This window comes from Aulonocara stuartgranti, assembly GCF_965226115.1.
Source record: "Aulonocara stuartgranti genome assembly, chromosome: 11".
NCBI lineage: Eukaryota > Metazoa > Chordata > Actinopteri > Cichliformes > Cichlidae > Aulonocara > Aulonocara stuartgranti.
In genome coordinates this window covers 14,584,803-14,611,459 of record NC_138947.1, presented here as the reverse complement: position 1 = coordinate 14,611,459, position 26,657 = coordinate 14,584,803, and the positions used below count along the sequence as shown (strand labels likewise).

Sequence of the window (26,657 nt, the reverse complement as noted above, 5' to 3'; positions counted from 1 at the left end):
CCGTAAGAGGAGGTGATTTGCTGCCTGTCCAGGAAGTGGTGCAGAAGGTGGTCATGATTGATAACAGTTTGCTCAGTGACTTCCACCACAGCTTCAGAAGTGTCCAGTTCAGTGGAGGTGCATCTTTTTCTGTCAGTCATATCCCTTATACTTGAGTACTCTATGCTTTTCACTCAACCATGATTACTTGATAGCTAAACCTATCTGTTTAGCTGTTTAAATATATAAAATTGACATTTTAAACAGAGCATTCTTGTATACATTGCAAAGTTTGTGTGTGAAAGGAAGCCACCTGTTTTCCTTTTTAAATTATTCTTTAATGTTTGCCATTGCAGTTCCCTCAAAGAGATATTTCACTTAAATGTCATAGCTTTATTTGAGCTGGTGATTGAAATTTAGAAAGTTAGTCCATCTGCTCATGAAAAAGCAATACTCAGAATAAAGTTTACAATTTTGAATCCAAATTGTTGTACCAGAGGTTTCTTTTCTTCTTTCCCAGTTCAGTAATAATATTACAAGCTCCAACGTTGAGAACCATGAACTAAAATAATAATTAGTGCAATAAAACCATACTAAATAAATAATTTTAATGAATAAAATATGACGAATCACATAAAACTAATGGAGGAACATTTCTGGTACAATTTATTCTTACTGGGCGTATTTTACAATAAGGCATCAGAGTTACACACACATTATGACAAACACAGAGACAGACAGCAACCATTAATGCATTAGAACCAACAGGTGAGTGCTTTGCATTGCATGTATTCCTGCCTTTCTGTTTTTCTCGCTTTCTTACTTCCTTTTCCATCCCTCTCTCTCTGTCACTCCCTCCTTCACCCTCCCCTGCTGTCTATCTCCTCACCCTCACTGTGTGACCTGTCAATAATTGATGATTCTCACTGACTCAAAGGGTAGCAGGTCCGGGAGAAAATGTCTCACTCATTTCTTTATTTATTTACACGCCTATCTTTAAGCTCAGCCGGTCTGTGAAACTACCACAAGCGTCACTCGGGATCGATAGCGCGAAGCAGCGTGGAGCACCTGACCGTGTCCATCTTACAGTTAGCGGCGGCGGCTGCACCTGTGACCACGAGCGGGTTAATGCTGCCTGTCTGGCTGACAGCAGGACAGAGGCAGGAAAGGGAAGCTTAAATGAGTGAATGGCAGGGGGCAGAGGAGGAGGAAGAGGAGTGACAGAATGATAAAGTGAATTAATTCAACCTTAGCCAGCCCTGATTGACTCAGCACCAAACTGGCATGTACAAACATTCACAGTGACACCAAAGGCATGGAGAGAGAAAAGAGGAATGATATGTCCTACTCTAGAAAGAGAAGTTTCACTTTTGGGGCATATGGCAGGTAAGTAAAGACACTGTTAGTCTTAAATTAGGACTGGCATTGTCCTTGGAGCAGCGGCACAACCTGAACAAACGGCACTTTTTTTAGATTCAAGTCATCTTGTCTGTTTATGCAGAAGTTTCTGAAAAGCTCTTACTTCCTTGTTTACAGTGTGGATAGATTCACATGTGGGGATGAGACGGGGTGAGGCTTTATTTTCCTCTCTACTGCAGCTTTTTCGAGTTAACATGTTAACCTTTCCTGTATAATGTAAGGAGTTACTAACTGTGCTGTCTTGCTGTGTAAACCAACCTGTTGCTGCAGACCTGAATTCGTGCAGGACAAAAGTCTGGACACCCTGGATTCTCCTACCAGTGAGCGCAAGCCTTTCCGTTCTTCCAGCAGCAACCAGAAGGTGCACTTTCTCGCTTTAATTTTAATTCACTCTAAGGGATGAATATCCATGTTCTACATTTCTAGAAGTCCGTTTAGAGAAAGACTGAAATATGAGTCATGTTCCTCTTCCTCACCCGTGCTTCTGCTTTCCTTTCTCTCAACTTGAATTTCACTTTTTTATATATATATTAGGAATCAGAGCTGTTTGAAATCATTGAGAAGCTGCAGGTGAGTTACAGTGTCCATCATTTTGTGCAGTGTGTGCATCCATCAATGCCTGAGCAGCAGATGTTTGTAATCACTAAAGCTCTTGTCCATCAGGGCAGCAGGATCGATGAGCAACGATGTGAATTCCCCCTTCCTCTCAAGGTTTCTCTACTTGATAGTAATAATAAAAAAGTGACACAGGCTCTGTACTGATGATAACAGGTGTTTCCCCAAACAAACATCAGCCCAATCAGATTCTTCTTTTTTGTGTCTGTCAGTCTCCACTTTCTACAACTGGGAGAGAGCTGCCGCTTATCCTTCCTTCGAAACTGGGAGGCTATTGGATAGACCCCCCTCTGGACAGACTGGTAGATGTGAGTCCCACCTCTTCCCATTATGCCGTTGACCCAGAGAGCTATGACATCATGGAGAGAGACGGTGAGGCCAAAATCTATCACGAGTTCTTCCGCTCACGAGTAAGTAGACTTTAACTGTAAAATCTATAGGAATATTCTTTCTGCATTGATATTAATGTTTTAACCCTTTTGCCACGCAGTACCATCACTCTTTCACAGCAGTGGATCCAACTTTGGGCTCGCTGGTTCTCTCTGTGTGTTTGGAGGAAGAGGAGAATAGGCTCAGGGTGATTCTAAGGTGATCTTTGGCTATTTTGGCTTACTGTGAGACATTTTTTATTCTAAGCTACAATGCAGCCAAAAATGTTTAACAGAAAATTGTGCTTCTCCTTAAATGCCCCCTCAGCTCCAAAATGTCTTTCTCCTAGGGTTATTGTGTAAACTTTCAGATTCATATGCTGAAAGAGGAATGTTTATCTGACTTAAATCTGATGTGAAGGTGTCATGGGACAAGCAGAATTTCATTTTAGAAGTCAATCCTGGTTTAATATGCAACTTTTACAAGCATAACAAGGTCATTTAAAACTTCCCGTGTGCATGCTGTGCATCACAAAAGATCTTAAAGTATCTCTGAAAGGAATCTTTAAGGTTTCTTTGTTATAGTTTATATGTTTAATGTAGAGCGTGGTTGATCAATTATTACAAGAAACTGCATCACAGAAAAGGAGGCATAATGATTGTGCTTTATGTCTCACAGGATGAAGGAGTGTTCTCTGCATGGAGTCTTCTCTGTGTCTCTTTTCCCCACCCTGCCATCTGCAGTTGAATTAGCAAAGGTATCAAACTTCTTACTGTATCATACCTATATTTCTATTTGGCAAAATAGTAACCACAAATGATAAACTATTATTTCAAGTAAAAGCATTAATTGTGCACATTCTGTGTATTTAAAGTACTTAAAAGCTTACATATGTGTTTTATTATTTTTATGGATGCACTGACATCATAATAGCTAAACGATGAGCGGCTAAGGCTAACTACTTTATAGACTGTTTATTGCCTTACATTCTACACTGAAAAATAAAGTTTTTACTGGACTCTATGTTGTTCTGTGAAAAATTAAGCACACCCTTAATGCTTCCATAGGAATTAAGACAGTAAGATGCTAAAACAATCATCCGCAAGTCTGACTTCCTCCATAAAACCATAACTTCTGGCAGTTTTTAGGTGTGTGTGTTAACACAATGACACACTGTTCCAGTAATGGACATGCCAGCAAATTCACCCCAAGGTCAGATTGTGCATATGCTCGTAGAAAAAAACCCCAAGAGTTATATCTCAAACTCTGCAGCCCTCAGCTAGCACATCAACTGTTAAAGTTCATGACAGCACAATTAGATAATGACTGAACAAGTATGGTTCATTTGAAGCATTGCCAGGAGAAAGCCTCTTCTCTCTAAAATGAACATGACAGCATGACTTAGGTTTGCAAAGCTACGGCTGTGTAAATCACAAGATTTGTGGAACAATATCTTCTGGACCGATGAGACTAAAATGAAGGTATTTGATCACAGTGCACAGTCCAGTGTTTGGCAAAATCCAAACACAACATATTACCTAAAACACCTCATGCACACTGTTAAGCACAGTGGCGGTGGGGCAATAGTTTTGCTTGTTTTGCAGCTTCATGCAGTGATTAAGTTGACAATGAACCCCTCTGTATGTAAAGGAGAATCAAACAGGCGGCCATCTGTCTGGTTGGCCAGTTAAAGCTACTGCAGGGCCATGCAACAAGACAATCATTTCAAACTCAGCAGCAAACCTGCGACATAAAAAAAAGAATAAAGGTGTTTCAGTGGCCCAGTCCAAAGTCTAGATTTTAAACTATGGAATGCTGTGGTGGGAGTTAAAGAGAGCTGTGCGTAAAGGAATGTCTCCAAGCATCCAAGAACTGAAGCAATGAAGTGAGAGTCTGATAAAGTCATACAGAAACTTCAAATCTTCAAATCACATCAAGTTGCTGCTGCTAGTGTGGTTCTACGAGCTACTGAGCAGACAGCACTTTTTGCAGTACTGCAGATGGTGACTGTAGCACTTTTTAATCTTGCAGTTTTTCTAAAAGAGTAATATATATGTAAAAAAAAAAATGCAGCATAGTAAAAAGTATTGTTTCACTCTGAGAGGCAGCAGAAAACGGAGAAATAAACCAAAAGAAATGCTCAAGATACCCCAAAATCAAACCTCAGTACATGAATAAATGTTCTCACTTTCAAGCACCGAATACGTGACAAGCACTTATAATTATTCCTCACATTCTTTCTAGATGCTTTGTGACCGAGTGACTGCCTCAAAGTTTGACGTGGTCTGCTACCTGAAGGTAATATGCTCTGAAATGACTTGAAAAATTGACACATATTTCACATACGTCACAGGAGGAATGCCACAGGTGTCACCAAAAACAATAAGAATGGCTCAGTTAAACACAAACGGGTGTCCCAAACAGTGTGACAGTGAGCAGAAAGGTAATACAAAGAACCTGATGTGGTTTTTCTCCCTGTGCCTTTCCTACTGTGACATGTCAGCATGTTTTCTATGAAGCTCTTCGCTCTTCAACTCTCTCTTCTTCCTCTCTCAGGCTCCAGAACTTATAACCACATTTGATGAACACAGAGTTTCTCCTAATTTCAAGTTTGGTGTTTTGTGCCAAAAGGACAGGCAGGTAAGAACTGATGCTTTACTTCAAAATGCCATGCATTTTTATAAAAAATGGCTAAAATATGGCAGCATATCATAACCAATCCCTCTCAGAGAAATCCATTTCTCTGTAGCTCACTGAGGAAGACATACTGGGTAACAATGAGGAAAGTGAGGAGTTTAAAGAGTTCCTGTCTATTCTGGGAGAGACGGTTCAGCTGCAAGGATTCACGGGGTAAAGTATGCTGACAATGTGAAGAAGTGACACAAGAAATGTGGAAAATCACATGGTTTCTTCTCTCCTCACTCTTTTTCTCAGCTTTAGAGGAGGACTGGATGTGTGTCATGGTCAGACAGGAAGTGAAGCAGTCTACACTTCCTTTCATGGGAGAGAAATCATGTTTCACGTCGCAACTAAACTGCCTTACACAGAGGGTGACCCACAGCAGGTCATTAATCACATCATCCTCAGTCTGTTTGTGCTGATGATTCACAGGAGAGTCTCTCTGAGGATATTATGTGTAGTTAAGTTTATGTGGGGAGGGACGAATCAACTTATTTTTAGACACTAACCAACATTTTTCTCATCACCCTGCACAGCTACAAAGAAAAAGGCACATCGGTAATGACATCGTAGCTTTGGTCTGCCAGGAGGGCCAAACCCCCTTTCTGTCTGATGTTATCAAGTCTCACTTCCTTCACTGTTTTATTGTCGTCCGGAGGATTCAGAGGCAAGAGGAAACAGGTGGAGCAGCATATCAAGTAAGTGGGCAAAATACATCCCCATCAATGCAAATTGAATAAATTCACCATATTTGTAAAGGAATATAGCAGCTGGGTGGCCCGGTGATGTAGTGGTTGTGTGGTAGTGCTGGTGTCTTACAGCATTAACACTGACATTTTTGCAAAGCCATTGTTGTTACTTATATGCTGCCATATAGATACAAATATCCATTCATCCATCCACCCTAACCAGAGAATTCCAGACCTCCCTCTCATCCAGAGGTACACTGAAGGGAGGTATCCAAATTAGATGCCTGGACCACCTCAGTGCGGAAGAACGGCAGCGCTGCTTTCAATCCGTCCTGAACGACTGAACGACTGGGCTATATTTGTTAGGAACTTTTGAACCTGACTGGGTCTTTCTAGGGAAATTTCTTCTTGTTGGGGAACCAGACAAAGAGCATTTTACACAACCCCGATGAAGAAAAAAATCATCAGGTACCAGAATACTATGTACCTTGGGAGGAAGCTCAAAGGAGCTAGCCTGATGACCAGGCTTTATCCCACGGGGCCCACTCTGACACTCAGACACAGCCTGAACAGGCAACACGGGCTGGCTGACCACCTGCAGGAGGCACTGTAGAGTACAGGTTTAATGACTGCTGGGTGGCAGTCAGGGGCGAATGCCCTGGCAGTTTGAAAACCAGCTGATGAGACTAGCTGTTGATTCAAATATATCTGTGATAAACTGACATCATGCAACAATCTCTGCTAATCTCTGCCATTTTTGTCTTCTGCAGGTGTCTGTCACGGCAAGAGAAGATGTTCCTCCCTTTGGTCCAGTGCTTCCAGATCCCCCTGTCTTTACAGATGTAAGAAAAAACAGAGCTTCATCTGTCTCAGTATACTTTGTTTATGTGTTTATTTATTCTTTAATGCAACAGCTACAGCCAATTCATATTTTTTTAGGTATATTGTACTTTATTTGCTTTGTCAGTAATATTCATTTGATGTCCACTGCGATTTTCTCCCAGAAATGTCAGTGGACGTCAAATGTTTAATAGCTTTTGTTGCTTCATCTCTGGATGGCAGAGCTTGCTACAGAAATGAAATCTTCCTAATTTTTTTCCTACTTGCTTGGTACTGAGGGGCCCATTGCATGCTATGAAAAGATTTACATAATAATTTGAGGTCTCACAAGATATTTAGAAATAGGAGTCATGCTACGTAAGTTGAGAGTAAGTGGCCAAAAGATCTACAACAATTTGTGATGCATGAAAAAGGTAAGAAGAGTTCATCCTTGTGTCAACAATTCAGGCTGATTGAGCTGATAGGAAGGCAGCAGTAACTCAAATAACCACTAGTTCAAAACATGGAGGTCCAACCTGGCAGTGGCAAAGTGGCCCTAAAGTGTATACTTGCTGTCCAGACTAGGGCTCTAGTGGACAAACCTTCTTCAGTGGAGACATGTCAGTTCGACTCGTCACAGTGAGCACAGGTGTAAATAGTAATATGATGGCTGAAAGTGGTTTCAGAATTCTGGTATTTTGTGGTTCATTGCCACACTGTCATGGCTTATTGAGACACTAAAACAGAGCTTGTGTTACTAGTAACTCCTGCACCTTCCTTACAGGTCTAAATATGTGCTCTAAAAAGACACAGCTTAACATGTCAGTCTAACCTTTGTCTTGCCTTGCTTTGCTCCTTTGGACGTCATTGACCATTCAGACTGCTTGAATGCGAACACACCTTGATTTAATTAGTGAAAGGTTGCTTCTGCTCCACCTGCTCTCTGTGTCAGTCCTTTATTTAAGGGAGCTCAGTATTTACCAGTATAATCAGTGTGTGAAATATCTCACAAGGTTTGTCTTCCTTTGTCCTTCCTTTAGCATTCAAAGTTCAGAGAGTTTCTGCTGGCTAAACTCATTAACGCTGAGATATCCTGCTATAAGGCTGAGCAGTTCAGCAGACTGGAGGTAGATGGAGGAACACTTTTCCCTAATGCACTTCATTATTGAATATCTGTGTTTTTTATTCTTCTGACTTTGACCTCTGCCCTTTGCATTTTCCCCTCCTTCACTCATACAAAGCTCCGCACTCGTTCATCACTCCTGGAGAACTTGCAGGCTGAACTCTTCACCCGTTCCCAGTGCATGATGGGGGATCAATCACTGATTGCTGTCCCCACTTCAGAGGGCCTGCGGGGGCCATCTGAAGGAAGTGGGGGATTTATTGAAAACTTTAAGGTGAATGTTTGTATTTCTCTGAAATACTTGCATGTTTGAAATTACAATTTTAACTAAGCGTTCTTACCTCTGTCTCCTGTACCAGAGAGCCATCAGAGTGCGGAGCCATTCTTTTGAGAATCTGGGGGTCCCCAGGAAGAATGCTAGCAGCACATCGCAGAAGGCTAAGGTAAAAAAAAGAAAAAGAAAGAAAAAGCTTGCTGTGCAATGGAAACTGTTTGAATAAAGTCATAAGATTATTCATACTAAATGCACTGATGTTCTCCTCTACCTTCCTTGACAGACAGAGAAAGATGGAGATAGGTGAGACTCATAAAAATATTCTAAAAAATTAAAATGTTCAGTTGTGTATGAGCTGAGGAAGTAAAACAAATCACTTTTTGTTCTTTTTAGTGACAAATCTTCAGGACCTCTGCCTGCTCCCACTGACAGTTTGGGGGTAGCTGAACTCAAAGATCAAACAAGTCCTCAAGAGGAGATATAAAAGCAAAAATGTACTTGTAGATTTTAGACATGAATATAGACATTGCTGGCCTGTATGGTTAGACTTTAAAATCCTGGTGGATGACCTGTATGTAAATAGACTGTAAAAGTAAATAGTTCTGAATGCATAAAATATAATTATATGACTGTTATAGGAGTGATATTCTAGATTCATGAGAATCGTTAAATTTAAATGTTTTGACTTAAAACAGATGACAAGAGTTTAAATGATAAGACAATATCAGGTTTATGCCAGAGACTGAATTTGCAGGAAGGCAACACCATATAATGAATTAAATTAAAACTGAACATAAAATGTAGAAAATAAATGGTTTGTTTTAAAGACCAATAAAATGTACCGGTAATTTGAAAAATCAGTTACTATTGTCAGGTGTTGGCTGTGTGCAGGTCTGGAGGACCCACAGTGCAGACTCCGGAGACAAAACGTGAACTCAAAAACAGCTTTATTGCTCAACAGAAAAACCATACAAAACCTAAACTGGGAAAAATCCTTGGTTATTTTTGATGTCTTAAATATACAAATCAACCAACATAAAGCACAAATACAGCATCTGGATAGAACCAACCTTTTAAATATTGTAAAAAATTGATAAATTGATAAATTGACCGCTCACACCAAATCGTCACTTGAGTGTGGTGGTTGTGGATAAAAGCAACACATGCACAATAAAAACTGTTTCTAAACTGATTTTAACAAAGTGTGGCAAGAACACTGGAATAACAATGAAATGAAGCAACAAAATAAAGGGACGTGCTGTTCTGTCCTGGAGTGATGATGCAGGTAAGGAGGCAGAAGGAGGTGAACTGTTACTGCATAATATATAAGATTGTTTGATTCGAATAAGATATGCAAGAGTCCGTCAAATAAAACTGCACTAAATAGGTCATCACTTAGTGTATGCACTCAGCCAGAAAGAAGAATATGTGATGAGAAGCAAGATTGGCAGTACAGGAAGTATTCAGATCTCTTACATATGCAGAAAATACTCATTTTTATGCATAAGTTAAAAAAAAAAAAGTATTTCAGCTATAGTGCACTATATGGCATAACTATTACATGCTTATGCTTTAATTCAGTGATGTCAAACTCATTTTATATTCTGGGCCACATACAGCCCACTTTGATCTTGAGTGAGCTGGACCTGTGAAATTCCCCTTGCTGTCAGTGTAAAGAAGTTTAACTATATATTCAATCCATTATAAATCAGCATATAAGTAAAAAGTGCGTTTTCAACACTAAACCTCACTTCTTCTAAATAGTAAAGAAATGCTGCTGCAGTAAATGAACTGTCATCATGACTTTTCTGGCTTAAACTGCCAGTCTGTAAAGTTCTGTAATTAGATGTTTTTTTAATTATAAAAGACAAAGTTTATTCATAGCAAAAAAAAAAAAAAAAACCCGGACATTTTTATAGTAGATATATATTAGATAGTGGAAAACTGGCACTTTTCTGTCATTTATTAAATATCTATTACTTTATTCCTTTGTTGTCGCATGAATAGCTATGGAAGAGGTGTTTATCAGTAGGAAAAGGTGTAAAACTTGTGAAAATACAATAAAAAGTCAAAAATGTATGTCCTTCTTCAGATTTTCTAAAGCAATACAATGGGCCGGTTTGGAGTATTTGCCAGGCCCCCGAGCCTTATGTTTCACACCCGTGCTTTGGCGCGTAAGTTTGTAATCGTCATGGTTGTCTTTAGGGTTATCAGAGAGTGAACTACTGCTCGAAGTCGGTAGGTGGCAGTAATGCACATTTAGGCTGTCTTGCCTGCTAAGCATTCAAGAAGAAGAAGCCCGTGCGGAAGGCTTTTGGCTGTTCTGTACCACCTGATTTGTAGCTTTTAGAGCAGGTAGGCGAAATCATTTCGGTCCCCCTTGTGGTCAGACACTGCTACTGAGCTTTTTCGTTATTTATCTAGCTCAGGCTAACTCCTGCTATCGTTTTTTAACTCCGTCTTTAACACCATTTAATATAGCATCGGTTGTAGCTAACTGTTAAAAACAACGAGTGGTTTCTGCTCGCGGTCTTTGCTGCGATTAGTTTTATTTCTGCTAAGCCCGAGCAGCTCTGCTTCAGGTTAGTTGAACTTTGACACAGTGAACATTGCTCAGAGGCTGCCCCCAAAAACTAAACACTCCTTGAGAATTATTCGCACGCTGCCGTTAAGGTTTTTGTTGCTCTTCATTTAAAGCTCTTGCTAACAACTCAAAGAGCGGCTGCTGACCCCAGGATGACCTCCAGAAAAGTTGTGGAGTTGTTCTACGATGTAGTTTCTCCGTATTCATGGCTTGGTTTCGAGGTTTGTGCCGTCTTGATGTGCACCACAGCATCAGATCGGTTTGTTTAGGAGATGCGCAAATATCTCATGTGTTTGCAGGTCATGTGCCGCTACAGAAACGTTTGGAACATCGACCTCAAACTGCGCCCTGCGTTTCTGGGTGGCATCATGCACGGAGCGGGTCAGTAAAGATCAGACAGGCACCTGTAAACCTGCTGCAGGACACGCTGCACGGTCAAATCCGGGTGCGCACTGACTCTGTTTGCTCTCACATTTCTCTTTCTTGACAGGCAACAAGCCTCCTGGTTTGGTTCCTAACAAGTTCGCGTACATGACAAAAGATCTCAACCGCTTGGCAGAATACTTCAGTGTCCCCTTGCAGTCGCCTGCTGACCCCTTTGAGGTCATGTTCCAGAAAGGTACAAGCAGAATCAGCTCTATAATGTCTATTGATTGGACTATTAGACCCAAGCTATTTGACCCTATTAGACCTTATTTGACCCCTAAAGACATTTTAACTGAAGCAATGACGCTTGATTTTGACAGAAGTTCCACATTTAAAGAAAAACATAAGTGTCTACTACTTTGTTGTTTTTTTAAGGGGGGGAAACATGCAACTAAAACAGATTATCTTCAGATATGGGAAACTGAACTCTACTATTCTTAACTCCCAAAAGTTTGGGTAAGTGATAATGTCGTAGTCATGACTTGTGACATGGTGTTAAAGCAACACAAAGCAAATTTAATTTAATACTTTAAAACACTTGGCTGTGGCAAAACAAGCTGTAAGCACAACACAATATACACTTGACACTTTATTAGGTACATCTCACCAGTACCAGATAGGACCCGCGTTTGCTTTGAGAACTGCCTTAATTCATAAGAATTCCTCAAAGATTTTGGTCCATGTTGATCACACAGCTGCTGCACATCCATGACGTGAGTCTCCAGTTACGCAACATCTTAAAGGTGCTCTATTGGATGACGTCTGATGACATTTCAAGAAACCAGACAAAACCAGCTCTGGTAACAAGATGATATTTTCCCCCAGAGAACTACCGCTGTCATTTTTTTTTTTTTTTTTTTAGACCATTCTCTGTAAATCCCAGAAGATCAGCAGTTTGTGAAATACTCAGACCAGTCTGGGACCAAAAACCATGCCACATTTTAAGTCACTTAAATCACCTTACTTCCCTATTCAAATGCTCAGTGTGAACTTCAGCAAGTTGTCTTAATCATGTCCACGTGTCTAAATGCATTGAATTTCTGCCATGTGATTGGCTGAATCAATATTTGCAATGAATGTGTGTACCTAAGAAAGTTTACTTCCCTTTTTATAGAGAGCCAACAATTCCAAATACTGTTGTATGGTTCATAAGAAACCCTCCTTCAAAATTTTTAATGATTTTCACCAAAGATCGACTAAAGAACTGCAGATTAAGAGATTTACTGAAATATTAGGCTTGAGATGTGACTGTCAAGTGTTCCTCTGACTGTGAGGTGTCCATACTTGAAAAAGACCAGACTTTGAATTTCACTCAACTTTATTTAGACCAACTAGTTTGATAGCTGGTAGGTAGCAGCAGGTAAAAACCTTTCAACACAAAAATAAAGAACATTCCATTAACCATTCAGATAAATTACATGCATTACACAGAAGACAGATGAAATAACAAAATACACTTCAGTAAAGCCATTTACCATGTGGTTAACTGTTAATTTAACTGTGGTTCTTAAATAAATATACACAATGTGTCTTCTTTGCATTTAACACTTTTATAAACAATTGTATTTTAAAGTATACATTTTAGAGTTCACAAACATTTTAATAGACTTTAACTAAGGATTTTCTTTACAAAGAATTATTTTCTTTAAATCAAAACCAAACATTTATTCACTAGTTTTACGATCCACCCAAGGATTTGGGGTAACTATTTTTAATATTAATTAACATAAATATGTGGGAACACTAACTGCACAAACAATTTATTCAAACTTAAACATTCATTTTTGTCAATATAATTAAACTTAAATGCAGCAACTATTTCCCTAAGCGTAAAACATTTGCACAACTGAGCTTCCATAGTCCCAGATACATCTGCAAAAGCAAAATGTGAACTCAAGAGCTTACCGATAGCCTGTCTTGTTCAAAGTCTTCCTCACAGTGGAAAAGTGCTTTGTTTGCCGTCCTCTCAGTATGTTGCACACGGGTCAAATGACTGCTGCATGCATTTTAAGGTCTACTAGGCACGCCCACCCTTGATTGCTCTAATGTGGCTCACCTGGCAGGGCGGCGCACACCAGGCCGTGCTTAGTTGTTGATTGCACCCAAGGTCTAATCAGCGGCCATGGGCAAGCAGCAGCACCGAACAGGTAGAGGGCAGGAGGAGGAAAAGAGGAATAACAGCCACACCTACTAGGTCAGCGCGACACCTCCCACTCGATCTTTGCTCAGCACTGTCTGGAAAGATCGCACTCAGGTGGGCTGGTCCCTCGCTTGATCTTCCACCGGTAAAAGGACCACAAGACGCCGGATGTCCCGATGTAAGGTGGTGCCCAGCTCAGGACTTGTGGTAGCAGGTTTTGGACTCTTGATCGCAATGCTGGAACTTGGAGTGACCCTCACATGCACATCTCGAACGATCCCTTTAGAATCAGGATTCACGCTGATGACTTTTGCGAGTCTGAACTGCCCTCTAAGGGCATTTTGGTCGCAGAGCCAAACTATGTCTCCAACAGCAATGTTTCTCTCTGCAGTATGCCATTTACTGCGGATGAACAGGTTTGGTCCAGCGAGTTGGCTCCAGGACCTCCAGAAGTTGTTGACTATGGTTTGTATTTCCTTCAGCCTTTTGAAAGGATAATTTGTGAAGTCAACAGTTTTGAAGTCCCCACTTTGTGTGGCTCGACCAAGCAACAGATTATTCGGCGTGATGTAGTCAATGCGATCTTCTCGGCTCTGAAATCTGGCATCAATGGGTCTCTCATTTGCAAGGTTGGCGGCTAGCTGGAGTGCTGTCAGAAGGGAGGAGTCAAAGAAAGAGTTGCCTCGATCAGAGCCAAAGACTATGATCCTGCCAAACCAGCTGACGGAAGATGACAACAAAGCCCTTGGCCTTGGCTACACCATCAATGATGACAAGCTTCATGTCATGGTCGCAGTGAACTTCTCAAAGAAAAGGAGGAAAATGCGCCTTGGTCAAGACCTGCTCAGAGAAGAAGTCAGAGAGCAAACACCTGATCCACTCACCAGGCGAGAACTGCTAAGCCAAGTCTCCGGCCTATACGACCCACTCGGTCTAGTGACTCCCGTCAAACAAAAGGGTGCCATCCTGGTAAGGAGAGCTTTCCAAGAAGCAAAAGTAAAGCACTGCCTCGAAGACACATGGGACGCAGCCTTGTCTGAAGGTCTCCGAGAAGACGCTATAAAGCTTCTGGAAGAGTATGCTGACCTGAAGAAACTGCATTTCACTAGAGCCCTGACTCCACCAGATCCTTGTGCAGAGCCCAGTGCCATCACGTTCTCTGATGGCAGTGAACATGCATATGGTGCAGTGATGTACCTTCGCTGGAGCTGCAGCCATAGTGTCATTGTGAGACTAGTAGAGTCCAAAGCCAAACTGACGCCTCTCAATCACAAAGGCGATCCTGTTAAAGCAGAGATGTGTGGCGCAGTCTTTGCTGCCCGTCTGAAGACCTACTTCCAGAGACACTGCAGAATCCAGGTCAAAAAATGGTACCACTTCGTTGACAGCCAGACCGTCTTGGGTGCAATCCAGCGTGAGAGCTACGGTTTCCAGACCTTCTTCGCAAACCGCGTTGGTGAAATCCAGAGTAGCACTGATGCCCAGGATTGGTGGTGGATTCCTGGGTCAGCAAACATTGCAGACATCCTCACCAGAGGGGCCAGTCCGAATGCCCTAACCGAGGACTCCGAGTGGCAGTCGGGTCCAAAGTTTCTCCAACTTCCTGAAGATGAGTGGCTGAAGAAATCCGCCGGAGAAGTCGCTGCCCAAGCTCGAGAAACGGTCACAAAGCTACAGAAAAAGACTTTTGTTGCGGTCCTTACCAGAATGCACATCAAGGCGGCTCAGGACTCAGTACACGTAGAGTCGAGAAGACCACGAGGAGTAGCAACCCAACAGCTAATCGACGAAAGGCGATTCAGCAACCTGAGAAGGCTGATTGGGACCGTGGCGTGGGTCTGGAGGGTTGCCAAAAAGTTCATGAGATCAAAGACCAGAGACCAAGAAAAGTGGGAGGTAGTACCATCTTCGGGTGTCCTCACAGTCAGCGAAAGACGAGATGCTTTCCGAGACCTTTGCCTAGCAGCACAAGAGGGCGTCACCTTCCCAAGCACCACAACAGACAGACTAGTCGTTTACAAAGACCAAACAAGTGGACTTCTAGTTTGTGGGGGCAGAATCCAAACCTTCAAAAAGGACCGCAGAGCCGTTCCCCTTCTACCATTCCAAGCCTGGTTATCCACCCTCCTTGCCAGAGAAGCACACAGCAAGGGACATAACGGAGTGGCAGGAACTTTACTGCGGATGAGAATGAAGGCTTGGGTTGTCAGAGGAAGAATTATTGCCCAAAAGGTCGTTGACCAGTGCATCATCTGCAAGAAGGCAAAGGCAAGAACCTGTAAGCAAGTAATGGGAGACTTACCTGAAGAGAGGTCAAATCCTGCTGCACCATTCGAATTCACATCTGTCGACCTGTTTGGACCCTATCATGTGAGGGATGATGTCAAGAGAAGAGTGACTATGAAAGTTTGGGGAGTTGTGTTTTGCTGTATGGCAAGCCGAGCCATTCATGTCGAACTAGCGAGCACACTATCAACAGAGAGCTTCCTGCTTGCCTACCAGAGGTTCACTTCTGTCCGAGGCCATCCCCGAAAAATCTGGTCAGATCCTGGTACAAACTTTGTCGGCGCCAAACCTGTCTTGGAAGAAATGTATGCTTACCTGAGACGACAAAACAAGGAGTCGCTTGAAGAATACTCTGCCAAAAATGAGACCATCTGGGCATGGAAGATTCTTCCCGCTGACTCACCTCACCGAAATGGGGCCGCCGAAGCTGCTGTCAGAGTTACCAAGAGAGCCCTCCATACTCTCGGCAATACAGAGGCTCTTACCTTTAGTGAGTTTCTGACAGCACTCCAGCTAGCCGCCAACCTTGCAAATGAGAGACCCATTGATGCCAGATTTCAGAGCCGAGAAGATCGCATTGACTACATCACGCCGAATAATCTGTTGCTTGGTCGAGCCACACAAAGTGGGGACTTCAAAACTGTTGACTTCACAAATTATCCTTTCAAAAGGCTGAAGGAAATACAAACCATAGTCAACAACTTCTGGAGGTCCTGGAGCCAACTCGCTGGACCAAACCTGTTCATCCGCAGTAAATGGCATACTGCAGAGAGAAACATTGCTGTTGGAGACATAGTTTGGCTCTGCGACCAAAATGCCCTTAGAGGGCAGTTCAGACTCGCAAAAGTCATCAGCGTGAATCCTGATTCTAAAGGGATCGTTCGAGATGTGCATGTGAGGGTCACTCCAAGTTCCAGCATTGCGATCAAGAGTCCAAAACCTGCTACCACAAGTCCTGAGCTGGGCACCACCTTACATCGGGACATCCGGCGTCTTGTGGTCCTTTTACCGGTGGAAGATCAAGCGAGGGACCAGCCCACCTGAGTGCGATCTTTCCAGACAGTGCTGAGCAAAGATCGAGTGGGAGGTGTCGCGCTGACCTAGTAGGTGTGGCTGTTATTCCTCTTTTCCTCCTCCTGCCCTCTACCTGTTCGGTGCTGCTGCTTGCCCATGGCCGCTGATTAGACCTTGGGTGCAATCAACAACTAAGCACGGCCTGGTGTGCGCCGCCCTGCCAGGTGAGCCACATTAGAGCAATCAAGGGTGGGCGTGCCTAGTAGACCTTAAAATGCATGCAGCAGTCATTTGACCCGTGTGCAACATACTGAGAGGACGGCAAACAAAGCACTTTTCCACTGTGAGGAAGACTTTGAACAAGACAGGCTATCGGTAAGCTCTTGAGTTCACATTTTGCTTTTGCAGATGTATCTGGGACTATGGAAGCTCAGTTGTGCAAATGTTTTACGCTTAGGGAAATAGTTGCTGCATTTAAGTTTAATTATATTGACAAAAATGAATGTTTAAGTTTGAATAAATTGTTTGTGCAGTTAGTGTTCCCACATATTTATGTTAATTAATATTAAAAATAGTTACCCCAAATCCTTGGGTGGATCGTAAAACTAGTGAATAAATGTTTGGTTTTGATTTAAAGAAAATAATTCTTTGTAAAGAAAATCCTTAGTTAAAGTCTATTAAAATGTTTGTGAACTCTAAAATGTATACTTTAAAATACAATTGTTTATAAAAGTGTTAAATGCAAAGAAGACACATTGTGTATATTTATTTAAGAACCACAGTTAAATTAACAGTTAACCACATGGTAAATGGCTTTACTGAAGTGTATTTTGTTATTTCATCTGTCTTCTGTGTAATGCATGTAATTTATCTGAATGGTTAATGGAATGTTCTTTATTTTTGTGTTGAAAGGTTTTTACCTGCTGCTACCTACCAGCTATCAAACTGGCTCTAATGTGGCTCACCTGGCAGGGCGGCGCACACCAGGCCGTGCTTAGTTGTTGATTGCACCCAAGGTCTAATCAGCGGCCATGGGCAAGCAGCAGCAGCACCGAACAGGTAGAGGGCAGGAGGAGGAAAAGAGGAATAACAGCCACACCTACTAGGTCAGCGCGACAGTGACATCTCATGATTTTGTCAATAGTGGTTCAGGTAACAGATGCATGTTAGTGCCCTTTTTTTTTTTTTTTTTTTTTTTTCTTCTTCTAGGCAGCTTGGCTGCAATGCGATTTGTGGCAGCAGTGCAAGAAAAAGAAAAGGATGAAGAGAAGGTGGTGAATGTGTCCCGAGAGCTGTGGAGAAGAATCTGGAGTGAAGACAAAGACATCACTGAACCTGCGTCGCTGTCTGAGGTGCAGACTCTTTAACATCCTGGCTGCATTTAAAACAAAATTAAGAAGCACAATTTAATTTTGAGACTTTTTGTGTTTTTGCAGGCAGCAGTGAAAGCTGGATTGTCTGAAAGTGAGATAAAAGAACTGTTGGCCATGTCCACCTCAACGCAGGTCAAAGAGAAGCTTAAAAGCACAACACAGGCAGCTCTTGATTATGGGGTCAGTTGTCCTTCAGCTCCTCTTGTAGATCTAGCAAAGTGAAAAACAAACAAACCATCAGCTATAACCCAAATCTCTCCTCCTAAATCCTTGTCAGGCTTTTGGTTTCCCCATGATTGTGTGTCATGTTGATGGAAAGCCAGAGATGTTCTTTGGATCTGACAGATTTGAGCTCATGGCCCACTGCATCGGTGAGAATACGATTCTACCATCTCTACAAATTTACTATCAAACTGGCTCAAGTAAATGGAATAAAATGACACCTTAACTTGTAGTCAGTGAAAGACTTTGCATACTTTTGGCTCTTTTAGTAATTCTTTATAGCTGAATATTGAATCAATATTAAGGAATCAATTGTCACTTATTTTTTGAACTTGTTGCTCTCTAACAATTAAAGTTATTCTAGTTTTGTTTTTATTGTAAATCACCTATGATTTCAAAATTACAAAAACAAACAAAAAGGTGTTTGGCACTCTGGCAGTGGCACTACTTTTCCTTCTTATTGTTGGCAGTTTCTTATTCAGTCACATTTTGTTCTCTGTTTCAGGAGAGAAATGGCTGGGACCTCAACCCAGCAAATCAGCTGCCAAGCTGTAAAATGAAACCTGTTTTCATCTAAAGACAATTTGCTCACAGTTTTGATTTGTCATTAAGTTCCATCTTTCATTTTTCTGGAATTAAAATCCCAGTTTTCCAAGTTGTGAAAGGCTCTGTCAGTGGCAGTAACAAGTTTCCAAACTGGTACTGTTGAGATATGCGTATACATATGACTTTTTTTTTTTAATGTTAGTCATAAAAAACCCTAATAACAACAACAACAACGAATGTGGGTGTAGATTTGGTCACATGATGTGTCTACCAGGATCAACCAGTGTTCACAGACCTCAGTGCTCATATTTTGACATATCATGTAATCTACTGCTAGTATTGTGATTAATGCATCATACAATTGTGCTGCTAATTATGTGCCTAATAAAAGCCTTTGAAATACAAGGAAAGTATTTTTGGCAGCTTGTACTAAACCTTAGTATTCTTATTATTATCATTAGTATTATTGTTATTGTTACAGTAATATTCATGGTCCCAGCTGATACTTTTTTTTCTCTGCCAGTGCTGACATTTGTGTTTTTTTTTTTTTTTTTTTTTTGTTTTTTTTTTTTGTTTTTTTTTTTTAAAATGTCTTCTAACTGCCAGCTGGTCAGTTGGCCCATTATTTCCATTCATGACTGAAATATTGACCCGTTTTCTTCCACTTCACCAATTCAGAGTTGCAGTGGGGCCGGTACACCCTGGACCAATATATCATCCTCAGGATGATATCTAACATATATATCATCCTGAGTGTTAATATATTGTTAAGTGCTAATTTGGTTAAACCAGGAGGAGTCATAGTTTATGAGGCTGTACATCTTAGTTTAATCTCAAGTGGGCTGAAGCAGTAAAACTATGGTAATGATAACCTAAAAAACATCCCTCTAAAATGTTCATAGTTAACATATTTAAAAAAAACAATAATAATGAGTCATTATTCATTAAATGTACATTACAATTTACATTTAAGAGTGAATCATTCAAGGCACCAAAACCTTCATATGTAAAGTTTTTGTAACAGAGCAAAAGTGTTTTCTGCCTTTATGATCTCGTCTAAATATAAAAATACTTCTCATATATTTTCTTTCCTGTTTAGTAGTCCTGGCATCAAATTACAACACCATAAAAAGGCTTTTCATTTAAATTATTAACAGCTAATGACTTTACAGTAATTTGAACTGGAATATCTGATGGACCGTTTCTGGCCCTTGTGCCACAGGTTTGAAACACCTTTCCTGACGGAAAGTTCAGACGTTCTTAGAAAGACGAGATGAGATTTTTGTCACCTCGCTGAGAACTACTACATCATTATTAATTAATCCATCGATCCCTTTGTAACCCATCATTCACAGCAAGCAGGTTTTGAATTTCAACCCTTTCACAGGTAGGCAAGCAGAGGCCTTCATATCCTCCCTCAGTTGAACTGCATTCAGGTATTAATGTTGGAGAGGATGTGGCTTTTTGTTTGTTTTAGATTTGTGTGAGATTACTGACCTGTTGTGGGCGTAAATATCCTCTCTTTTCCTGGTCTGGGTAAGAACGGGATGTGGAAATGGATAAATGCATTAAATGTTTGTTATGTCACAAATGTATGATGCCACAACATAAAGTGGAAAGAAAGACGCTACAGTATACTGAAATACTGCACTTGCTGTTGTGCAAATAGCTGAAATCACTTCGACAGCACTGGCGCAGTGTCTACAGTGCCGTGCCCCTTTGATTGTATGCCTCGCCTCAAACGGCAGGGCAGCTCGGCTGTTAAACTCCTGAATAAAATCAAATGATTCATGCATAAAGTTCAGTTCAATTCATTTTTAATTATATAACACCAAATCACAACAACAGTCGCTTCAAAGTGCTTTATATCGTAAGGTAGAGACCCTATAATAACGCAGAGAAAACCCCCAACAATCAAGCGACTCCCCTACAGATGAGCACTTGGCAACAGTTGGAAGGAAAAACTCCCCTTTAACAGGAAGAAACCTCCAGCAGAAGCAGGCAGCCATCTGCTGTGATCAGTTGGGAGTTTAAGTGCTGAAGACGGGACAAAAGACACACTGAGTGGAGAGCCAGCGATTAATGTGTGGTGTGTGAGCACATAGTGTATCGTAAAGTAACACAAGTCTGTGTGTGTTCAGGATTTCTAATGTTTAGCTTGAACTACGTGTTTTCTTGACAATAACTGTAATATTGCAAACATCAAGTATTGCTGTCATATGAATAATTACTTGTAAATATACTGTAAGTAACCGTGTCTTTGTACAGTGAAGGTTACAGACTCTCCTTCTACCCCCTACATTAAAATTTTAGGTGTAAATATTTTGCACTAAACACAAAAAAAGGAATCTGTTATGTGGTTGCTGTGAATTCTTTGGACCAAGATAATCTTTTCACTAGAGATGGCAGAGCTTGTTATACCAGTTCTGAGCAAAAGACTACCAAACACGTTTAACAAAGGGCCAGCGACTGAAACAAAATTACAAGGAGCAGCAGTACCAGTTTCCTTACACAAAGACGAGGAAGGCAAGGGTCACGAGTCGCTGCTGTACTTCAGGGAAAAGCACATTACAGAATGTGGTAGAGCACATCAGCACACTCTGAGGAGGAGGGAGGTGGAAAGGAGGAAGAAGGAAGGAGTAAATAGGAGAAGGATATGGTGAAGCAGGTGAGGGTGGAGTTAAGAAAACACAGAAGGCTGAACGAAGAGTAGCAGAGAGCGCATTGATCCCCTGAGCCTGACAAATCACCTGAGAACAACAAGACAATGAAGCTCTGAACAGCCCAGCTGAGCCCGGACTCTTCAGCAGGGAAGATGTATGAAAAGTGCCTGACCGCAATAACAGGATTTCACTTTTGATTATTTCTCGTTTGGCTGTTAAGAGTAAACTGCAGGTGGTGAGGTAAGGCTTTGACCCCTATTTTTCTTCTGTCTGTTTGTAACACATGACCTGTCCTTGTGGCAGCATGTAGGAAGAGTGAGCTGATTAATGCACGCTATGTTAACTTTATGAAAGCGGCTGTAGTGTGGTTGGAGCCTTTTAGTGATTTTTATGACATAATGTATTATTTTTAGTCTGGGTGAATGAGCCGGTGCTGTTTTGCCAATCATGTTTGGCCTTTGGGCGTGTAGTGCATCACTGGAACTAATGTGATGAAAAAATGCAGGTAAACAGGTTTGGAGCTCTTGGCTGTGACGTAAAAGCGTGCTCATGAAGATGAGCTTCTATGAATTTAGACATAAATCATTAGGACTGCTTTGTTAGGCTTTCTCTGATATACATCTTTGATTAAAGTAGTCCAAAAGCCTCCGTGACAAAAATAAAGGTGCTAGACTTTAACTCTGACGGGCTGTTTATGTTTATGACTAGTTTGTAGCAGGAGGGAAATGCTCCGTATACCTCACAGATAGCAATACGACATTTGACGTTTCTGGTCTCAGTTACCTGTTTGCTCAGATGCCTCCTCGTACTGATTACCTGTAAGAGTCACATTACTATTAACAGATTCTGTTGCAGGAACAACAGGCCTGTCAGGCAATACATTCTAATTTGACTACTTCATCCATAACAAAGAAATCAATGGTTTTCCTACTGAGAAAATATCTGGACAACTTTTAAGTGTATGAAAGCACTAAAAACCTCCTCAGTATGAAGTCTGGTTGTGTGAGCTTCTTGCATCTCTTCATCGCTTTTTATTTTCTTTTAAATATGTGACAGGATGTCTTCAGTATCAGCTGCAGACTCTCAGTGCAAAACTGGAGACGCTATCTGTGGTAAGTTTTGTGGCTACTTCTGCTCACTAAACAGGTCTGACCATTTATGGGGCTTGACGAGCCTAACCCTTGTTAGAGAGACGTCTTCTGTCTTCGCCTGAAGATAGAAGATAAACTCTGCACGTCAGCTGAGCAAAAATATTAGCATAGACTGCATAACCACATCTGCCTCTTTAAGTACTTTGAATCTAAAGACGGACGTTTCCTTGTGTACATTCCCTGTTTGCAGAGATCCGAGTGTACGAACAGGAGGTGATCGTCGTGCCCGTCTTCCTGTTGGCCAGCTTTCTGATAACTCTGGTCTTCATTTTACTGCTGCGCTTCTGTCCAGAGAAGGTCAATCGTATCCGTCCAAAGTCAAAGGTCACTACCAGGAGGATACTGCATGGCATTGATGGTAAGAACACAAAAAAGAATGAAGTCGACTCTTGTTGTGATTTGGGGCTGCATAAATAAAATTGAATTGATTGAATGTTTTTTGTGATATTGGTAGTTTAAGTCAAATTTGTGGCCTGTATTTGCTTGTTCATGAAACAACATTATATAAAATTTAATCTAAATGAACAAAAATAATACAATAATAATATTTTAAGCTTTTGTGTCCTTTTAATTTTGTTCACTTCTGTGAGACGTGCAAATTTTAATTGTTTTTCTGGAACTGTTTAATTTATTTAACTCATATAAGCAAACACGAACATTTAATAAATGGTTTGTAACACACTGTAATGTTGTGTTAGGCAGATGTAACTTCAGGTGAAGGAGTTTACAAATACTGTGCATTAATAAGTACTGAAAAAATCCTTATATAAGCAACTACTACAATTTTATGTGTTCAAAACCACATGCATGTTTCTGCTTCTCAACTTTTTATAAATGTTAAATAACATGACTTGAAATAGTGTCTAGGTTATGGTCTCATTTACTCCCTGTGTTTTCATACGAGCCTCTATTCTCTCTGCAGCTCCATCAGGTATCAATGTTCTGGAGCATGAAAGCATTGCTTTGGACATGCCCAATTCCTACTCTACCTTCCAGTCCCCGCACACCTACCTCAATAAAGCATTTTCCAATTCTGTGGAGACACTCCCTCAACATCCCAGCCCACCGCCACAGGAGATTTTCAAGCCCACTTTCACTCTCCCGCCGCAGCCCAGAGAGCTGCCCCGCCAGAGGCTCCCCGAGTCCTTCAACCTGGTCACGCCTCTCTCTGGCACCTTCTCCCTGCGCACAGACTCCTCCGTGTCCATCTACAGGGCCCGTATGGAAAACAGGAATGTGGTACTGCGAGTGCTAAATGGTGAGATTTTCACCGAGGTTTGTCTGTGAGTTTTGCAGATCTCATTTGGTTTTCAGTGCAAGATTCAGCATTTTCTTTTTCTCTCGTTGGCAGACTCGGCTAATGCCACAGAAAGGCACAACTTCCTGGGCTTTGCTTCCTTCCTGGCCCAGCTCGGACCACATCCCTTCCTGCCTGAGCTCCTAGGTGTGGTGTCACTGCGAGCTCCCCTGGTTACAGTTGTGGAAGAACTGGAAAACAGAGACCTGCTCAGCTTCTTGTGGAGATGCAGAGAGGTAGGGAGATACATTTTTAATGAGCTTCAAAGATGCAGCGTGTGCTACATTGATTCTCCTTCAAGTATGATAAAATCTAAATGTAAATCTCCAAATCGAGATGTAAAAGAAGAATTATTTAGACATTTTTGTGACTGCCTTTCCAGGACAATGGGGATCCGCCATGTGAAATGACAGAGAGACGAATATTTACCATGGCAAACCAGGTGGCCAGTGCACTGGTTAGTATACAAATATACTGTATTTTCATTGGCTCTTTTTTAATGCTTGAGGGCAGTCTTTTAATATTTATAGGAACTGCACATGCTCATCTGGTTAATCTTGACTTCGCTGTCATGTTGCCCGATCAGGCGTTCCTTCACAGCAAAGATCTTCTCCATGGAAACATCCGTGCCCGTAGTGTACTGATCAGTAAGATGTTCACAGCCAAGCTTTGGGGCCTGCATGGAGTCTATACACGAAAGAACCAAGGAGCCACGCAGAGGGAGGATCCGAGCATGAAGAAATGGCAGGCACCAGAGGTGCTAGCCAAGAGGCCTGCCAGTGAGAAAAGCGACGTGTGAGTTCTTGTTAGATCTCATTTGAGCCTAATTTTATGTGTCACGTCTATAAAAGATGTCTTGGTGCTGTTTACCTTAATATCCTCTGATAGAGATGTTGCTACATGAAATGTGTAGTCTACAAGCTTGTTATTAAACTCCTGGAAGAAAGACTGTAACATCAGTTGCTTTTGTCTGTCCCTTTTTAGCTGGTCCTTTGGTATCTTATTGTATGAAATGACAACTTTGGGTAAGTTCAATTCTTACTTTTTAGAATATACTCGTAACTTTAAAAATTATTAATGAATACATCTTTCAAGAGTTGAATAATAGAACAATTTGAATTAGCTGTTAGACATGTCTCTGTACTTTTTACTCTGGGTTCCTGTGTGCAGATGGACTCAGTGTTTTAAAAACAATACATTTGTGTGACAGTAATTTTGGATTTTAAAAGGATTTTTGTGCCGGTGTTGATCCTTAATCTGTAAATTATTTAATTCGATAGAGTTACCTAAGAAAGTCATGCAAACCGTTAGAATTTACTGTATTTTAACATTGCAAAGTAACACTTGTGTACTTATTTCTATGCAGTCACATGAAACTTTGCTCAGTTCAGATTAATTTATCCACTGCTCTTCTAAAGTCTTACCACAGCATTTCAGTCAGATTGAGGTCATTTGAGCAATTCTGTTGTTTTAGCTATCAGATTGATGGCCTCATATTTGACTCTAGAATACTTTGGTATACAGAGGACTTCACAGTTAACTCAGTGTTTGATTTGACCAAACATCTCCACTTTAGTCTCTTTGCTCCAGAAGTCTTGTGGTTTCTTCAAATGCAGCTTTGCAAATCCAAGTCATGCTGCCGTGTTCTTTTCAGAGAGAAGAGGTTCTCTCCTGGCAAGCCTTCCAAACAAGTCGTACTTGTGCAGTCTTTTTCTAATTGTACTGTCATTAACTTCACAAGCTTCTCTGAGCTTTGCACAGTCCGGCCTCACTGACTCCTGGCAGCTGTCTTGAATGTTTTCCATGTGAATCACGGACTTCAAATTGTTTGAAAATAGCCTTTCAATTCCTCCAAGATTGATGGACAGCACCAGTTTCTTCTTTTAGATCATTACTGGTATCTTTTCCCAGACTGCTACTTACCATCTTAATTCCTATGGAAAGAGTAAGGGTGGACTTGGTTTTTTTCACAGGATTGCATCAAAGAGTTTTCACATTTATACGCTATAATGTATCTACTAATTTCTCTTGCGTTTGTCCAGGTGAAGCTCCGTTTGCAGAGATCCCGGCTAATGAGCTTCTGCAGTTTCATCAGCGAGGAAAAAATCTTAAAAAACCATCAAACTGCTCCAACACACTGTGAGTGTCCACTGCAATACTCCAGAAACGCCAAACATGAAGCGCTACACTTCCTCTCATTAATCACCGCAAAAGTCAGATAAATTTCTTCATCTCTTCTTCGCACAGGTACACGATCATTAAAGGTTGCTGCCAGTGGAAGGATCAAGAAAGACCCACTCTGGCAGAAGTGCGCAAGAAGCTGGCTTCAGGAGAGAAGGCGGCCTCTGACAAGGTCATCAAGGCATCTGGGACAGTTAACATTGAGCAATACCTTCAAGAAGCTGGATACGGCGAAGCCAACAGCTACACTGTTTTCTGATTGCAGTTATCCTCAGCAAAAGCACTTTTACGAAACAAAAAAAAATGACGTTCAGATGCAATACAATAGCTCAAAACTCTGGGTATGATCACTCTGGGAATTGAAATTGCTCCTTTTTCCTTCTTTCAACAGTTAACTTTGGGAAACATTAGGTTGTTTTTTTTTCTTTTTTTTCCCCAAATTTCATTCATGTGTCTTGCCTTTCCCAATGTCTCTAATGTTCAGTTGGAGAAATAAAACCTCCGACTCGACATTTGGACCCGTAAACCTGACCGACGTACAGCTTCAACCTGAACCTGTGCTAAATACTGTCCATACATGATGGTTTGCTAATTTTGTTTGAAGATGCCAATGTATGTTCCAATATATATATTTGCCACATTTTTTCATGATTTCGTATCAGACATAAGTGTGGAAATGAAGGACCCATCAATGTAATTTTGCCATTATTTCCATTGTAAATTATGTTTACTGATCAAGTTCAGTTTATGTGAACATGAAAATCTGTTTACATGAACTCAAATGTGAATAAAATAAAGATGACCTTAT

At 41.1% G+C, this 26,657-nt stretch overlaps 3 protein-coding genes and 1 long non-coding RNA gene across 8 annotated transcripts; 3 read left to right on the top strand and 1 right to left on the bottom strand.

The window, feature by feature from the left end:
* Positions 1 to 545: 545 nt before the first annotated feature.
* On the top strand, positions 546 to 9,600 carry rap1gapl (RAP1 GTPase activating protein-like). Of its 2 annotated transcripts, XM_082550370.1 has the most exons (19): positions 546 to 1,365; positions 1,516 to 1,548; positions 1,669 to 1,759; positions 1,933 to 1,968; positions 2,062 to 2,109; positions 2,226 to 2,423; positions 2,504 to 2,601; positions 3,061 to 3,139; positions 4,627 to 4,680; positions 4,939 to 5,022; positions 5,132 to 5,232; positions 5,317 to 5,446; positions 5,598 to 5,759; positions 6,521 to 6,592; positions 7,610 to 7,696; positions 7,811 to 7,966; positions 8,052 to 8,135; positions 8,250 to 8,269; positions 8,360 to 9,600. In XM_082550370.1, the coding sequence occupies exons 1-19, from the start codon at positions 1,295 to 1,297 to the stop codon at positions 8,448 to 8,450; spliced, it is 1,695 nt and encodes a 564-aa protein (XP_082406496.1). In that variant the 5' UTR covers positions 546 to 1,294; the 3' UTR covers positions 8,451 to 9,600. The 2 variants fall into 2 exon arrangements, with proteins under 2 accessions (XP_082406496.1, XP_082406497.1); XM_082550371.1 differs by lacking the exons at positions 1,933 to 1,968; positions 2,062 to 2,109.
* Positions 9,601 to 10,219: 619 nt separating this feature from the next.
* On the top strand, positions 10,220 to 18,991 carry LOC309716529 (glutathione S-transferase kappa 1-like). Of its 4 annotated transcripts, none has more exons than XM_082550381.1 (8): positions 10,226 to 10,321; positions 10,664 to 10,771; positions 10,850 to 10,931; positions 11,041 to 11,169; positions 17,626 to 17,768; positions 17,853 to 17,969; positions 18,067 to 18,160; positions 18,517 to 18,991. In XM_082550381.1, exons 2-8 carry the CDS (start codon positions 10,703 to 10,705, stop codon positions 18,564 to 18,566), a joined length of 684 nt encoding a protein of 227 aa, XP_082406507.1. In that variant the 5' UTR covers positions 10,226 to 10,321; positions 10,664 to 10,702; the 3' UTR covers positions 18,567 to 18,991. The 4 variants fall into 4 exon arrangements, with proteins under 4 accessions (XP_082406509.1, XP_082406507.1, XP_082406506.1 ...); XM_082550380.1 differs by lacking the exon at positions 10,226 to 10,321 and adding an exon at positions 10,340 to 10,585 and having other exon boundaries at positions 10,640 to 10,771; XM_082550382.1 differs by lacking the exon at positions 10,226 to 10,321 and adding an exon at positions 10,536 to 10,548 and having other exon boundaries at positions 10,684 to 10,771.
* LOC309716530 lies at positions 12,224 to 13,737 on the bottom strand. Its single transcript, XR_014279456.1, has 2 exons — positions 12,882 to 13,737; positions 12,224 to 12,344 (listed from the first exon to the last, which is right to left on the bottom strand). It is a non-coding gene; the product is annotated as an uncharacterized lncRNA (long non-coding RNA).
* Positions 18,992 to 21,050: 2,059 nt separating the features above from the next.
* styk1b (serine/threonine/tyrosine kinase 1b) lies at positions 21,051 to 26,656 on the top strand. The gene is made up of 10 exons (XM_082550377.1): positions 21,051 to 21,460; positions 22,277 to 22,332; positions 22,562 to 22,729; positions 23,294 to 23,629; positions 23,723 to 23,904; positions 24,051 to 24,125; positions 24,255 to 24,463; positions 24,653 to 24,693; positions 25,711 to 25,807; positions 25,916 to 26,656. Exons 2-10 carry the CDS (start codon positions 22,278 to 22,280, stop codon positions 26,106 to 26,108), a joined length of 1,356 nt encoding a protein of 451 aa, XP_082406503.1. The 5' UTR covers positions 21,051 to 21,460; position 22,277; the 3' UTR covers positions 26,109 to 26,656.
* Position 26,657: the final 1 nt, after the last annotated feature.

Excerpts from the sequence above, each read along its gene's own strand:
- rap1gapl (XM_082550370.1), top strand. The coding sequence starts at position 1,295 with ATGGAGAGAGAAAAGAGGAATGATATGTCCTACTCTAGAAAGAGAAGT. Across the intron at positions 5,023-5,131 it reads TGTGCCAAAAGGACAGGCAG|CTCACTGAGGAAGACATACT; the intron begins GTAAGAACTGAT and ends ATTTCTCTGTAG. Across the intron at positions 6,593-7,609 it reads ATCCCCCTGTCTTTACAGAT|CATTCAAAGTTCAGAGAGTT; the intron begins GTAAGAAAAAAC and ends TCCTTCCTTTAG.
- styk1b (XM_082550377.1), top strand. The coding sequence starts at position 22,278 with ATGTCTTCAGTATCAGCTGCAGACTCTCAGTGCAAAACTGGAGACGCT. Across the intron at positions 23,630-23,722 it reads GGTACTGCGAGTGCTAAATG|ACTCGGCTAATGCCACAGAA; the intron begins GTGAGATTTTCA and ends TCTCGTTGGCAG. Across the intron at positions 24,464-24,652 it reads GCCAGTGAGAAAAGCGACGT|CTGGTCCTTTGGTATCTTAT; the intron begins GTGAGTTCTTGT and ends GTCCCTTTTTAG.
- LOC309716529 (XM_082550381.1), top strand. The coding sequence starts at position 10,703 with ATGACCTCCAGAAAAGTTGTGGAGTTGTTCTACGATGTAGTTTCTCCG. Across the intron at positions 10,772-10,849 it reads ATTCATGGCTTGGTTTCGAG|GTCATGTGCCGCTACAGAAA; the intron begins GTTTGTGCCGTC and ends ATGTGTTTGCAG. Across the intron at positions 18,161-18,516 it reads GCTCATGGCCCACTGCATCG|GAGAGAAATGGCTGGGACCT; the intron begins GTGAGAATACGA and ends TCTCTGTTTCAG.